We start from the raw sequence: 14,684 nt of genomic DNA on the forward strand, positions 1-14,684 counted from the left end.
ATTATATTCCAGTGTAGGCCTGTGAATATGTGGCCATGCTCCATCCTTGGTAGGCTGAACTGTCACTTCTGTTATGTTTGTGTTGGGCACAGGAACACAAAAATGAATATTTCCATTCAACTTCTTCCCTTCCTAATGAAGGGATTACCCAGGTTTGAGGTGCAGAGTTTGAGCCAAATCACTTAGCATTCATGAAATAAGATTTTAAGAGCAATTTACTATGTAATCTACAGGAAAGACCTCATATCAGAGAAACAAATATTATGTGCCTTCTGATTACTCTGTCTAGATGTATAATTTTCAGTAGTAGTAAAATGCTTTAAAACTGATGGATGTACTCTCTGATAACTTTCAGTGCAGTCAGACAGCTGCAAATTGTAATGCAGGCTACCTTAGAAATGACACTCTCTGCTCTGAAGATGATTATTTTTTAGAAAGTGTGGAGCACTGGCCTTCTGAAAATTAGGCCATATTAAGGTGTCTCCATTCAGGCACCCAAAATCATTATCATTTTTGAAAAATTAGGCTCTGTTGGTAGCCTCTCTTTTCTCAGTTCCCCACCAGCATTACTGTTCTGGAGCTGAGCTATCCTATCATAGGTACGTATAGGCTCCCTGTTATGATAGTATGAGAACACTTCACAATCTTTAATGTGTTTATCCTCACAACACCCCTGAGTAAGATCCTACCAAATTCATGGTCCATTTTGCTCAATTTCATGGTAATGGGATTTTAAAAATAGTCAGTTTCATATGTTTACATCTGAAATTTCAATGTTGTAACTGTGGGGGTCCTAACCCAAAAGGGGGTTGTAAAGCCACCGTAGGAGGGTCGTGGGATTGCCACCCTCACTTCTGCACTGCTTTCAGAGCTGGGCTTTGAAGGCAGCAGCCAGGGAAGGCACCCAAAGGTGGGTCTGACTTTCTCCTCCCCTGCATGGCCACTCTAGGGGAGGGAAGTCCCATCCCTCCCCAAACCCACTAGGACTAGTAATTGGAGCCCAGTGCATGGTAGGAGCCCTGGCTGGGGCACCCCCAGCTCTGCCCCTCCTACTTCCCTACAGTAGTTAATCTCGTGGGGGAGATTTGATTTCACGGTCCAGGATGCATTTTTCACAGCCATGGATTTGGTAGCGCCCTACCTGTGAGGTAGGGAAGTGCTGTAATCCTCATTTTACAATTGGAAAATGGAGTCAGAGGCTAATGTGATTTGCCCAAGGTCACATAGGACATCTATGGTAAAGCAGGGACTTGAACCCAGTTCTCGCCGATGTCCTAACTACGGTGACCAGATAGCAAGTGTGAAAAATCGGGACAGGGTGGGGGTGATAGAAGATATATAAGAAAAATCCCCAATTATTGGGACTGTCCCTATAAAATCGGAACATCTGGTAACCCTAGTCCTAACTAACATCCTAACTATTGGACCCATCCGTCATTCTCTGCTTTTCAAAATTCGTGATATTGGAGATTCCCATTTTTAGAGATTTGGACACGACAGTCTCAAAGTAACTGCTAGTTAATACCATAGGAGCGTATGAAATGCTAAGGTGGAAAAGGGGGGGGGGGGAAATGTACTAATAAAAATGTAAAGGAAAAACCCGTGAAAGTGGAATTATGTTTTTTAATTTTTCCACATTACTTAAAACAAGAAGTTGAATAGCACTATTATTTTTACAACAAAATATTTTCATGTGTTCGTTTCCTGTCAGTTACTGAAAACTTCATACAAGTCACGAAGGCCCAGATCGTTTAAGGTAGTTAGGGGCCTAACTCCCATTGATTTCAGTGGGAGAGTTAGGTGCCTAAATACCTTTTGAGGATTTGGACCTAAATGTCAGCACCTAAATGTTCATAATACTGATATTTGTAGCACAGTTTTGTTTGAAATCTTGGTTAGTGATTTAAATCTGTTATATTTTGTATTAACATTCTTTGTTTTTGTCAGTGCAAATCCAACAAATGATTTTTTTTTTAAAGGGGGAGGAGGGAACTAAAAAACAAACCAAAAGAAAACATTTACAGTCTAATGGAGGCAAGGCCATAGTTGCAACACAAAATGTACAGAGTTAACATTGGAGTTTACCCACTTTTAAGATAATACAAAAGCTTTATTCTTTTTATAATTAATTCCTCTTTGCATATGATTGTGCTTTATGCAACAGAGTATCAGAGACTGAAATGTATCAACAAAACTATACAACTGCATTTCACTGTTAGATTAGGTCCATATTTGATTTTTTTTTAAACTTGTAATTATTTTTTTCAAATGATGAACAGAACTGACTATTTATTTAGTTTCACCTGAATACAATTTTGTAAACTTTTAAAAAATACGGATAATTCTAACCAGTCACCATTTGAACCAGAACTTCAGGTTTTTATGCAAATTATAGAAGAAAAATATTAAAAATGAATAGTAATAAAAAACATTTCCCCCTGAAAACGTATTTTAATGTAAGTAAATCTTTGACTGTTGTATTTTATACAAAGGTCTACTTTAACCATAACTGCCCATTCTATTCCTCAGTCTAGTATTATCAGAAATGTATGACATTAAATCATTTTATTACAATATTTATAACATTGCTTTTTTCTCTTTATATAAAAAACCCCCAAAACAAAACCCAACCTATAGGGCTAAATCTTCAGCTGGTGTAAATCAGCATAGCTCCATTGACTTCAGTGGAGCTATGCTGATGCACAGCACCTGAGGATCTGCACAGCAGCATTTAGCCACAGGAATTCCAAAGCACTTTGACAGACCATGTTCGGACAAGTGTTCTTCAGCTGGCCAGCATATCTATTACTATATGCTGGTAACAGGAATTAAATTTTTGATGACATTTATCATAAGTCATCAAAGCAGTAACATGGTTTTTTTTAAATAAAAATTCTATCAGATATTTAAATAATCTAACACTAATAAGTCGATTGGTGTCAAATGAAAACTGTCTTAAGGCTTGCAATAAATTAAAATATCCTTTGGATTTCAGTCAGATACAATCTACAGGGGCAAACGGTATTCAGCATGTGGATTTGGAGAGAGATCGTAGTGCATTTTAAAGTACTGTAGTGGTAAGAATGAAATTTATTAAATAAATTATACAGTGATTTATGTAAAATTATAAATTGGTAAGTAATCACCCTGGATCCTAGCTATTGGAGTACTGGCAGACCATACGTAGTGCATTGCATTTATTCATTTATTGTCTGTGGAAGCAATTTAATGTATGCAGTGCACGACTTCATGCTGGCACTTGTTAATGGACTGGTGGTAAATCAGTCCACAAAATTCATTGGAAACATTGGGAAAAAAATGAAGCTGTAATACAATAAAACAATAAAGTGCTTTAAATGAGAATCTGTGGTTTACTGCATTGTTTCTTATTTCATGATAGACACCAAAACCAACAAAATGAAAGTTGATAGTTCTCTAGGGTAAGTAAAACTGAGCCTGTTACTTGCTGTTAGCCAGTACTTCCATGTGAATTCAGAAATAATTTGTATCTATTTCTTGTCTTGATGTTAAAACTTAATTTACTGTGGGATTATGGGAGTGAGTTATAGCGCAGGTTGAACTTGCACAGACATAAAGAGGACCATGAATATTCTCTATTTTAAAGGTTTCAACTTGCAAAAAATGTGGATTTAAAACAAAGGAAGCAAAAGAAAGATAGCAACCTGGAAATAGTTCATATCCAGTGCGTATAGCCAGGTGGTTTGAAATACACTACTCAGCTTCTTGAAATAGAAATGGGCTGTTGGGAATGTAGAGAAATCTGAGAGTTTATTCCAAATCCTCTTGATTGATTACTGCTATAATATGGTTGCTTCTTCCATGGCTTCAATCCACCTGAAAAAGAAAAAAGTAGAGGAGCCTGATTTTATTTCATGGATCAAGCCAACCCATATGTTAAAACAAAGGGCTCGGAGAAGACTGTATTGCATATAATAGCTCTGTCTAAAGAGGAAATTTAGATTGGTGATTAGAACAGGGTCCTGAGAGCCAGGACTTCTAGATTTCATTCTCAGCTTTGCCACTGACCTACTGTATAATCTTGTGAAAATTACATGGACTGTCTGAGGGTCGGTGTTGAGAGAGATGAGACCATGGAAACTGGGGGAGGAAGGAGGGGAAACAAATCTCCATAACCACCCACTCACTTGCCTGTATATTTTAAGGCATCATCATTTTATCATTATTCCATGATTTTATCATGCAGCACTAGTAACAAAGCATGTGAAGTATAGAAAATGTTCATTAAAGATCAAATTTGAGTCAAATACAGTGGATTTATATAGCTATCCTTATAATGACATCTGACAGATTGCTACATGGGGATCTATGACTCTGAGCTTCTGCAGTTGCACCTATACAAAGAAGCAAAATCTCCATCTTGCCAAGATGGAGTAATTTCTACCTGAAGCTTTAATGCCATCCAGACAATTGTATTATAATTGGCTCTAATTAGCATTTTTCAGTTTGATCTGTAGCTGAGTTGCATTCAAAAGGAAAGGAAATGGGAAGAGGCATGTTAGAGTGAAGAGTGCTGCTCACACTTTATACTCATTCATGAGTTAGTATGTAATTGCAATTCCATGCGCAGTACCTCTGTGCTGAATTGTTATCCTCCGCGCGGAAGCTATAAAACAAGGTTTGCTTGTGGTAAAGATGGAAAACTGCATCTGTACTTCCTTCCTCCTTTTCTGGGGCAACTGTGAAGCCCAGCAAAGGCAGACTCTCTGTGGCAACTTTATCCTAAAATCAATGTGGAGGGGGAAACACACTTTAGAAGGAGCACTTCAAAATAGGCTGCAGTCTACTTGGGGCAAGGGATGTCTTTCTAGTATCTACAGTGCCTGATTCCCACTTCTTGATAGGGCTTCCAGGAGCTTCTGCAATAATAGTATTAAAAATGAATAATCTGGTGCTGGATTGAAAATCCTAGAGAATTATGTTGTCCAGTTACTAGGTGCAGCCTTGGCACCAGCAGCAGAAGCATCCCTCACACATTGCTCTGCCAAAACCCGGAACTCAGAGAACTGCCGCTGGGAGGTTCCAATTTAGTACCAGTGGCTTATGTGGCTGACTTAATTCACAATCTATGGGCCACTGAAGATCCATTGGGAACAATATCTGGTTACTATTATCTTTTGGCTAGGTTTGTATCAAGGATAGAGAGATGAAAGATCCTATATTTTATTACCAGTCCCCTAAACCATTATTTACTGAGTGTCACCTGTGTTTGGTGGCATCCAGCTCTGGCTCCCGCTCCCTTCACAGCCCCAGCAGTTTTTTAACACTCATTTTCACACCGCATGCTTGCTTCTAATGACACTACTTTACAATTTATGAGCTGGTAATGCAATTCATTGTTAGTTTACTCCCGAGAAACATCCATGAATTTCACTTGCCAGAGAGTTCACTATACAAGTGGAATAAAGAAAAACAATAAGCCTTAATTGAATTGCAGTTTAACTGTTACTGATGGCTGCAATTTTGGTCCCTATACCTCTATTAAGGTAATGTTGGGGTTTTGTTCTTTGTCTTTTTAGATTTGTTTAGTTTATTGCTGTTTAAGATATAGCCAAGGTGAAGCATACAATGCAGTTAGGCACCCACAGCTCTTTCACATCTCAAGAGGGGTTATCGCTAACACCATGTGCAACCCTTTAAGGATAGTGGAGGTGTCCACTCCATGAGGGGCAGGACTTCGTTCTCGGGGCCTGATTTTTCTGGTGAGCTAAGCTCTGACAGCTCCAACAGAAGTCAGGGGGAGCTATAGGTTGTCTGCAGCTCTGAAAATCAGACTCGAGATGTTTTATTTTAACCCTAGAGGAACTCTAGGCCAACAGATAAAACAGAAGAATGGGTGTCAACATTGCTATAGTTCTAGTCCTTGATCTGCCCTGGCTTGGTTTGTGACCTTGGTCAAGTAATGGAACCTCTTCATGTCTGTGTCATCTATTTATAGGTGATGATAATACTTCCCTACCTCTAATGGTATGATAAGTGTAAATAGTTAATGTTTGCAAAGTGCTTTGAAGATTTAAAATGTCAAGTAGTAGTATTACAGTCACTTGTAGTGTGAGCTCTGTGTCTTTCATTCAGCAGAAGTGGCCCTGTTTCAAGGCTTTCAGTTATGAAGCCCATTAGATCACCCTTGCATCTTCTTTTTCTACAGTAGAGGTGCAGCTGGTGGTCACCCTTCCTTTTCACATGAAGGAGGGGCCTGCAGAGGCTGCTCAGATAAATATGGAGAATGGCATGATTCCCCCCTCTATTCTTTACCAGCTGCACCTCCTATTGAAGTTCATAGCTGTAATTTATCCCATGGGCATATCCAGTCTACTCTGGTGAAATTGGGGCAGTCCTCTAGTTCCTGGAAAGCTGCCATTTTGAACTTTGATTGGACAAAGCTTGGGCCTTCCTTTCTTTTAAAAAACTCTTAATTATGTTACAGTCAGTTCTCAGCTACTATCTCACAACATATAGGTACTGCACCAGAGAAAAGTCAAAGAGGATTTTAAGTCTTTATATGTTGATCTGCAATAGCTTCCTGACATTAAACCAGGCATCTTCTAACTGAAATTTACAATCTGCATGAATTGTAACAAATGTACTGAGGAAAAAGAATGTGGAAAGCAGGCCAACCAGGGGTGGGGATGGGATTCCAGGGGTGGGATTCCAGGCCTGGGACACCATAACATTGAGGTGATATAATGCCACTGCATCAACACAAAGTATTTTCATAAAGAACTATTACACAAGAACTAGTACGGTGGTTCTCAAACTTTTGTACTGGTGCCCCCTTTCACATAGCAAGCCTCTGAGTATGACCCCCCCCCTTATAAATTAAAAACCTTTAAATATATTTAACACCATTATAAATGATGGCGGCAAAGAGGGGTTTGGAGTGGAGGCTGACAGCTCGTGATCCCTGATGTTATAACCTTGTGACCCCCCCGAGGGATCCTGACCCCCAGTTTGAGAACCCCCGAACTGCGTTTGTCACAGATAAACAGTGCGGAAAATGAATTTGACAACAGGACTGGGAAATTCTGTCACATCGGGACAGGCAGTACCTCACTTGCCGTGTAGGTGTAGAGGACTTTGCCTTTGATAACAAACCAGAGCTTCTTCCAGTGCCTTTTGCCTCTCTTACACCTGCTGAGATAGCCACTGATAGAAGATCCCTCTCCTGAAGCTGCCACCTGCATAGGGGATAATCAAGGGATCCATGACATCAAATGCTTTTTTCCCCTCCAAAGCAGAAAGCATGCCATAAACGAGGCCCATTTTTAAAAACAAAAACAAACACAGATATTCCTGTTTCCTTAAGAATATAATCAAGGAGTGAATCAAAAACACTGAGAAGGCATAAATCTGAGAGTAAAGGAACACAAAATGCTATTCTGCATAAGAGCATTGCAGTATTTATCTTAGGCCAAATACTATTCTCACTGACACCAAAGAAGACCATTAAATTATTCTGGAAGCCAAGTCATTGAAGCCATTTGATTGTTACTGGTGCAGTTGAGGAATTGAATTAGTCTCCTAGTCTTGTTTTTATATATTCAAAGGTGCATGTTTCAAGAGGGGAAGGATAGTATTATGTCTAAAGCAGAAGGGATATGGATTCTGTTGGCTTGGCAATGGATTTGTGGTGTGAACTTGGTCTCTATGACTCAGTTTCATCTGTGAATACTACTTTCCTCAGTATTATTAAATAATTGCCGCCCTGGAGGGAGGGAAGGAGTGTTGAAACTTAATTCATTAGTGCTTGTAAAGATTTTTGAGATCCTTGGGTGAAAGGTGGTATATAACTGCAACATAGTATGCACAATTAATTATAATAATTCTGATATCTGAATAAAAGCAAAGAGTGAACTGGGGGAAGGGACTTGAAAATCCACCTGCAATCTGCAGGTGAAGAAGTGGTGTTTTACCCACGAAAGCTTACGCCCAAATAAATCTGTTAGTCTTTAAGGTGCCACCAGACTCCTTGTTGTTTTTGTGTTTGTACACTTATCTTGTTTCAATTCATCACAAACAAAGTTAAGAGAGTCCTAGGAGAGTCCCTTCCTTTCATGGAAAGTAATTACATGCACATCACAAGGTCCAGATCATGATCTCAATGAAATCAGTTAACTAAAGTTAAATTCCCAGGATAGGGCCCTACATGTTTAGTTGGGTAGACAGCATGGATAGTCAGAGGTTATTAATGTAGTAGATTTTGAATCTGATGCTTGGTTCTAGAAGGGAAAACAATATATTTGGGTGAAATCATGGCCCCATTGAAGTCAATGGGAGTTTTGTCATTGACTTCAGTGGGGTCAGGATTTCATCCATTTATTTCAGATAGGCCAGGGTGAGCTACAGGCAACACAATTAAACACTTGAATTCATCAGTTACTTTGAAAGGGCTAGCTTTTACTTTCCTTGCCCACAATTCACACTGCCTGGATTCAAAGGTAGTTAGTGCGATTGAAATGCATGGGGCTACACTGGAAATAAGGATTGGAGTAAGGCCACAGAACAGCTGGATGGCAGTGACTTCTGGTCAGTACCAAACTCCTGTATTCAAATTAGTGACTTCTGTAACCCATCGTTGTGATGCTTCCTCTGAGCTTGTTATTAGACCTTTAAAAAGCTTCTGGGGTTGATGTTAAGATTTAATTTAAATATAGGGAAAATGAAGGTTAAATGCTCAGCTGACTTGGTCTTAATAGGAAGCAGAAACTATAGTGACAGCATCTGATCTTGGAGTGTTTTGTATTTTGCCCTATTACACTGAGTAAAATGTAATCTCATGATACAGAGGATCTAGAGTGGGCTGATCCTGCAGCATATAGAACAAATTATAAACAATGAGATTGAAAGCTACTGTAGTGCCAACGCACAGTCCCTTCAGGCTAGTTTCCTTGCCTTTTCTCAGGCAGCGTTGGTCCTACCTCCATAAGAGCAGAAGGGATCTTCTTTTGTTTCTTGAAGGATGAGTAGTGAATATTGTGGAAGACGGAGGAGAAGGCACTGCCTGAAAACTTGGATGAAGTTGGAGGGAAGCTCACACTTACTGGCCGCTCTACAATATTAGGAAAAATAGGAAGTGGGAAAGAATGGATTAACTAATGCAAACCCTTAGGTTAAGTCTACAACAGGAGATGTTAAACTCCAGGCGAATGCAAATAGGGATAAGAAAATGCAATGCTGGCCCTAACCTATAGTTGCTTAATCTTCCTTTAGCTATTTTCTCCCAAACTCCCCTTGTAAGGCTGGTTAGCAGAATTACTGTTCAATGAACTTTATAGCTTGCCATGGTGGACGTATCCCCTACATACACACACACAAAGCTTGTATGGAAGATGACGAGAAAAATAATTGTTTATGTTGTGTTCTCACACTTAATGACCTTTCAAGAGCATTGACCATGTGTCTCTGCCATCTGCTCACTCTACTTATTCTGATTGCTTTCTGGGGCACCTCCATGGCAAATAAATAGCCTCATTTTGGCAATGTTCTTTCAAGCCTGAACTTCTCTCCACTGTGTTTTGGGCACAGGAGACAATTTATTCCACTTCCAGGACATACCCTATCAACGAAGACACTATTGTACCAGTCAGTGCTATCACCTGAGTTACAGTCCTTCTGAGTCTTACCTGTGTCAATACATGTCACCTGGAAAATCTGAATGGAGCACAGCCCTGGGTCAGTACAGCCTTGAGTTGTCCCTTGGCTCAGACCACTATGACAGGGTCAGTGCATGTCTTCCTTCACTAAGCAATAACAGTGCATGTCTGCTGTGCTGTTAGAGCTGATGTGTGGATCTCTTTAACCAAGAAGAAAATACTAAATTGCACCTGTCCCTAGTGCCCTAAGCCTAAGCCCTTAACAAAAAAGCTCTTGCCTATAAATTGTCCATACATTTGACCTTAGCATTTCCCATTGTGAAGAGCTAACTCCTTGCACTGAGGCAGATAGTTGTCAATAACTTCTTTATTTTTAAGTAATTGCTTTGCTTTCATGAGCACTTCATTGGAAATTACAGGGAAGCGCTGTTAGTTGTAAACAGCAACATAGTACCACGTATTATTGTTTATTATTCTAGTTCATCAAGAAGTCACAGGAAGAATTTGAGGTTCCAGCTCACTAAAAGCTTCTCACCCACCATGCAGTCTGTTATTTCCCCAGACCTTGCATTTGTATCACTCTTAATATAGCTCATATCTATATCTGAAGGAGAAATTCCCTCTAATGAAGCAGAACCTTCTCTCTCCATTTGCAGATAGCATTTTTATTCCACTCATCAAGGAATGAAGAGGACTCACCTCTTTTTCTCAGTTCTGAGTAGCAGCCATCACAGACTTTTGCTAGTCGGTCTTTGAGGTACATCAGGGGATGCTTATTTCTTGAACAATTTCGACATACAATCTGCCACAGAAAGAACAGATATGTATATATGTACATTTCTCCATACCAGTGTACGTTACCAAACAGATCCTCTGGGCTGGTTGGCAGGGTAGAGGCAGAATGGGCTAAATTTGGCTCTTGACTAGACCAGTATAAATAAGGATTACTCCCTTAACTTAATTGTAATTACTCTAGACTTCCATCATTGTAAACTCAGAGCAAAATTTAGCCCAGTACATTTAATTGCCACTTCATTGTTCTTCAGTTCTCATCTTAAAATTCTCCTTTAGCATGATGTCTACAAAAATCTTGACAACGATTAGGCTGCTGGTGTGGCAAGACCACTGTCTATCATGCTGACCAATATATACTCCCCTGCCGGTTTGTCGGTATTCATCTGTTGTGTCTTGTCTTATACTTTTAGAGTGTAAGTTCTTTGGGACAGGAACGGTCTTTTTGTTCTAAGAAAAGGAGTACTTGTGGCACCTTAGAGACTAACAAATTTATTAGAGCATAAGCTTTTGTGAGCTCCATCCATTTCATGCATCCGATGAAGTGAGCTGTAGCTCACGAAAGCTTATGCTCTAATAAATTTGTTAGTCTCTAAGGTGCCACAAGTACTCCTTTTCTTTTTACAGATATAGACTAACCCGGCTGCTACTCTGAAACCTGTCTTTTTGTTCTACGTTTACACGGCACTTAGCGCAATGGGGGCCTAGTCCATGACTGGGTGTCCTAGCTGCTACAATAATATAAAAATTAGTAAGCATAATTGTACAATAATTTTATGTTCATCTCCATGGGGATTATACATTCCCTGATATAAAAATTCAGGCTGGCAATGATACCGCTAAACTGGAGTTGATCATGCTGTTAATAGTATTTTCAGAAGTGGATTGGCATGTCATATGACCACTCTGCTGGCAGAAGCAGAGAAGTATTTTGTTTGTGAAATTGAAGTATCATTGAACTAGGATTAGACTTTTAGTGGGGCACGATTTTAAAATTAAAATCCAGATTAAAACTGACATAGTGGAACATTAACTGAAATTGAAAGGTGGCAAATTTAAAACTGATAAAAAGAAATGCTTTTTCCCACAAGGTATAAGTTGCCTGTGAAGCTCATTGCCAGAAATCATCACTGAGGCTAAGAGCTAAACTGGATTCAGAATAGGATTGAAGGCTTTATGTGGCTATCCAGATTTATAATAGAAAGAATTAACACAAGAACCAAGAACACTGAAAGGGATATAAACCTGCATGTTTCAGGGTATCAACCAACCACTAACTAATGGGGCTTAGGAGGAAATGATCTTTGGGGGCAGATTATCAAATAAGAGCCACTGCAGAGTTTCTTGTACTTTCCTCTGAAGTAGCTGGTGCTGGTCGCTGTCAGAGACAGGATACTGGATTAGATGGACCACTGGTCTGATCCAGTCTGGCAGTTCCTATGCATCACATGCTTGTGAAGTGATTTAAGAACAATGGCCATAGAGACTATGGGCTTTGTGTATCTACATTCCCAAAAGCTTTGGAGCTTTCCATATCTAAAATGTAAACCAGCAACTGGAAAACTGGTAGTCTGATTGCTGCATTGCCCCAGTGCTACTGGCATATCCCATTTGAAAGCTCTGCTCAGCAATGTATGTCTCATGACCCTTTCATTAGGTTGAGTACCCAGTCTTTAGGAATTAGTTTGCTACTCAGCAGAATCTTAATACTGTTCCAACCAAAATCCCTAACCATTGAATGCTTAATTCTCATTTGCAAAACTCTACTGGCAGTCTTTGCAAGGAGTCAGATTCTCCTCTCTGTACGCAGGTGCAACTGTGCTGAAGTCAGTGCAGTTGCAGCTAGTGTAATGATGAGGAGAACTTGTCCCAGAAGTTTTCCCTACTGTTGATGAGTCTGAGTGAAGCTGAATTTATGTGACACTTACCTTCCCACACGCATGGCAATGATGGCGTCTCAGAGTGAGGGTAAAATCACAGCCGCAGTTCATGCACATCATCACATGGGACACAGGTACCAAAGTTGGAGGCCTCTCACCCAAGGATATTCCCAGCCTTTCCCTTAGCTTAAAACAAAAAGCGAAGAAATACTCAGACTTCCAAAGCATACTCAGTTCTGCTAATGCAACTCCCACCTTACCTGCAGCAACATCTGCTGAACTGTGCTCGCCTTTCCCCACCCCCATTTCTGCCAGTCTACCTCATTCTTGGCACACAATCCCTGTTCTTCAAGTTCTGGGCCCCTCTTTCATTCTGAAGGATCCCAAAGTGTTCCACAAACACTTTACACATAGCAGCACTGAGATGCAGCCAGATCTGGGGTGGAAAGTGATACCAACTAGTACACAGCATGTGATATAATAGTAGAGCCCCCATCTACAGCTGGTGTAAATTGGTTCAGATCCACTGAAGTCAATGGAGTATACTGGAGAATCTAGCATCTATGTGCAATTTTGGCTGAGACCACCTGGGCATACTCATATTCTTACTACAGTATTCATGAACACTTTAATATCCAGAAAGAGAAGATGATTTTTAGGTCTTAATCAAAAAATCCTGCTTCCCCACCATAAGCTGCCTGGCACTCAATGTATCAACCTCAGAACGAAGAAGGCTACGTTGACTATTGTGCAGGCCACTATCTTTTGGGATGGTTTTATGACCAGTGGAAGGGGCTGTTTAGAAGTCACCAAACTCCTTTCACTTGTAACTCAGACCTGATTCGGACCCCAATCTCCACGGAAGACAGTGGTGTTACTCTGAATGAATGGGATCCAAATTTGGCCCACATTTTCATCACTGTTCGGCACTTATAAACTCCTTTGCTGTTTACCCATATTTGCACAAGTCTGTTACCCCACCTAGGTAGGTTTGCTACGGAGAGAATTAGACTCATGCAGGAAGAAGGAAAAGAGAATTTACCTTAGAAAAACTCTTTTGGATCTGATTCTCCTCTCATGCTGGTATAGAAAGGAATAACTATTGAAGTCAATGGAGTTGCACCAGTATAAACTGACTGTTAGGTCTCAGTCAGACCCTTTTGCTGAGGGCTTTTGCTGAGGGTGGTGAGTTAATGATCCTTTGTGATATAATTGTGACAAAAGCATTACTGATGGCTAGTTTTGCTTTCTTACAGTCATCTGCAAGGCATACACTTATTTTTTGAGATAGCATCTAGGATGGTAGCCATACAGACCTAAATCTGGTTAGTGTTACTACAGCAAAACTCCCATTGACTTAAATGAAACACAAGTGCGGTGATGACCTTTGTCATTTAGCCCTAGCATGGTGATTTATATAAAAATAATTAGAATACTCTGCCATTAGGGACTTTTTCCTTTTCCTTTTTTTAACTATTCAGATGTCTTTGCATCCTCTTAGGCAATGCCAGGACTCATTCTTACCTCAATACTGTTGTGAAAGGTAGATGCATTGTGAGCTTTGTAGTCATCTGGAATGGTTCTGCTGATGCAGCTATACCACTCGTCCCTTTCAGAGCATGAACTGTGGAATGAAATACAGCAACACAATCAGTGCCATGACTTGCAGTGACTGAATCAAGAAGCTTCTGGATCAAGGGAGAAGGCTCCAATCTACTGACATTTTGCTTCTCCCATCAGCATGTTGAATTATTAATCATAGAATCACAGGGTTGGAAGGGACCTCAGGAGGTCATCTAGTACAACCCCCTGCTCAAAGCAGGACCAATCCCCAATTTGTGCCCCAGATCCCTAAATGGCCCCCTCAAGGATTGAACTCACAACCCTGGGTTTAGCAAGCCAGTGCTCAAACCACTGAGTTATCTCTCCCTCCCATTAATTCTTTGGCCAAAAACAAAATTAAATGTTGGATTTTTGATATTTCTGATTGGATCGATACCTAGGATGCTTGAGACATTATGAACATGACTGAGATGGCCAAAATGCAGTCTGGCCATATCTGGCCCACGGATTTTCCAGTGTGGCTCAAGGCCACTCTGACTGTAATATGGAGATTCCAACCTAAACCACATGTGGCAGCGTGCAATGCTGCTTCTTTCGTCTCTGTGCTTGCCACTCAGAAAGCAAGAGAACTGCTTTCCAGGACATGTAGCCTCTGCCTGGGTTGCTCAGATCAAGGTAAAGTACATGTTAATACTTGTCACCTCTGTGTTAGTTGCTTAGGTAAAGAGGGAGAATTGCATGCTGGGATGGAAATGTGTGTGTGTGCGCGCATGTGCGCGCGCACACACACACAAGGGGCTAGCTTCAGAGGCTGGGG

General features: G+C 40.4%; 1 protein-coding gene across 4 annotated transcripts in view; it reads right to left on the bottom strand.

Annotated features, from left to right (window-relative positions):
- Window positions 1-1,603: 1,603 nt before the first annotated feature.
- The window catches only part of FGD5 (FYVE, RhoGEF and PH domain containing 5), a 160,105-nt gene continuing 147,024 nt past the window's right edge, over window positions 1,604-14,684 (bottom strand). For 2 of the 4 annotated variants that reach the window (XM_038410453.2, XM_038410454.2), the window contains exons 15-21: window positions 13,829-13,928; window positions 12,353-12,490; window positions 10,332-10,434; window positions 8,958-9,088; window positions 7,089-7,217; window positions 4,613-4,761; window positions 1,604-3,855 (exon numbers count right to left, since the gene is read on the bottom strand). In XM_038410453.2, the coding sequence (XP_038266381.1) occupies window positions 3,819-3,855; window positions 4,613-4,761; window positions 7,089-7,217; window positions 8,958-9,088; window positions 10,332-10,434; window positions 12,353-12,490; window positions 13,829-13,928 (787 nt within the window). In that variant the 3' untranslated portion in view covers window positions 1,604-3,818. Of the gene's footprint in view, window positions 3,856-4,612; window positions 4,762-7,088; window positions 7,218-8,931; window positions 9,089-10,331; window positions 10,435-12,352; window positions 12,491-13,828; window positions 13,929-14,684 lie in introns of all 4 variants that reach the window. The other 2 variants (XM_043519662.1, XM_043519661.1) reach the window with 1 other exon arrangement.

The sequence above is a fragment of the Dermochelys coriacea genome, chromosome 7, assembly GCF_009764565.3.
Source record: "Dermochelys coriacea isolate rDerCor1 chromosome 7, rDerCor1.pri.v4, whole genome shotgun sequence".
NCBI classification, from domain to species: Eukaryota; Metazoa; Chordata; order Testudines; family Dermochelyidae; genus Dermochelys; species Dermochelys coriacea.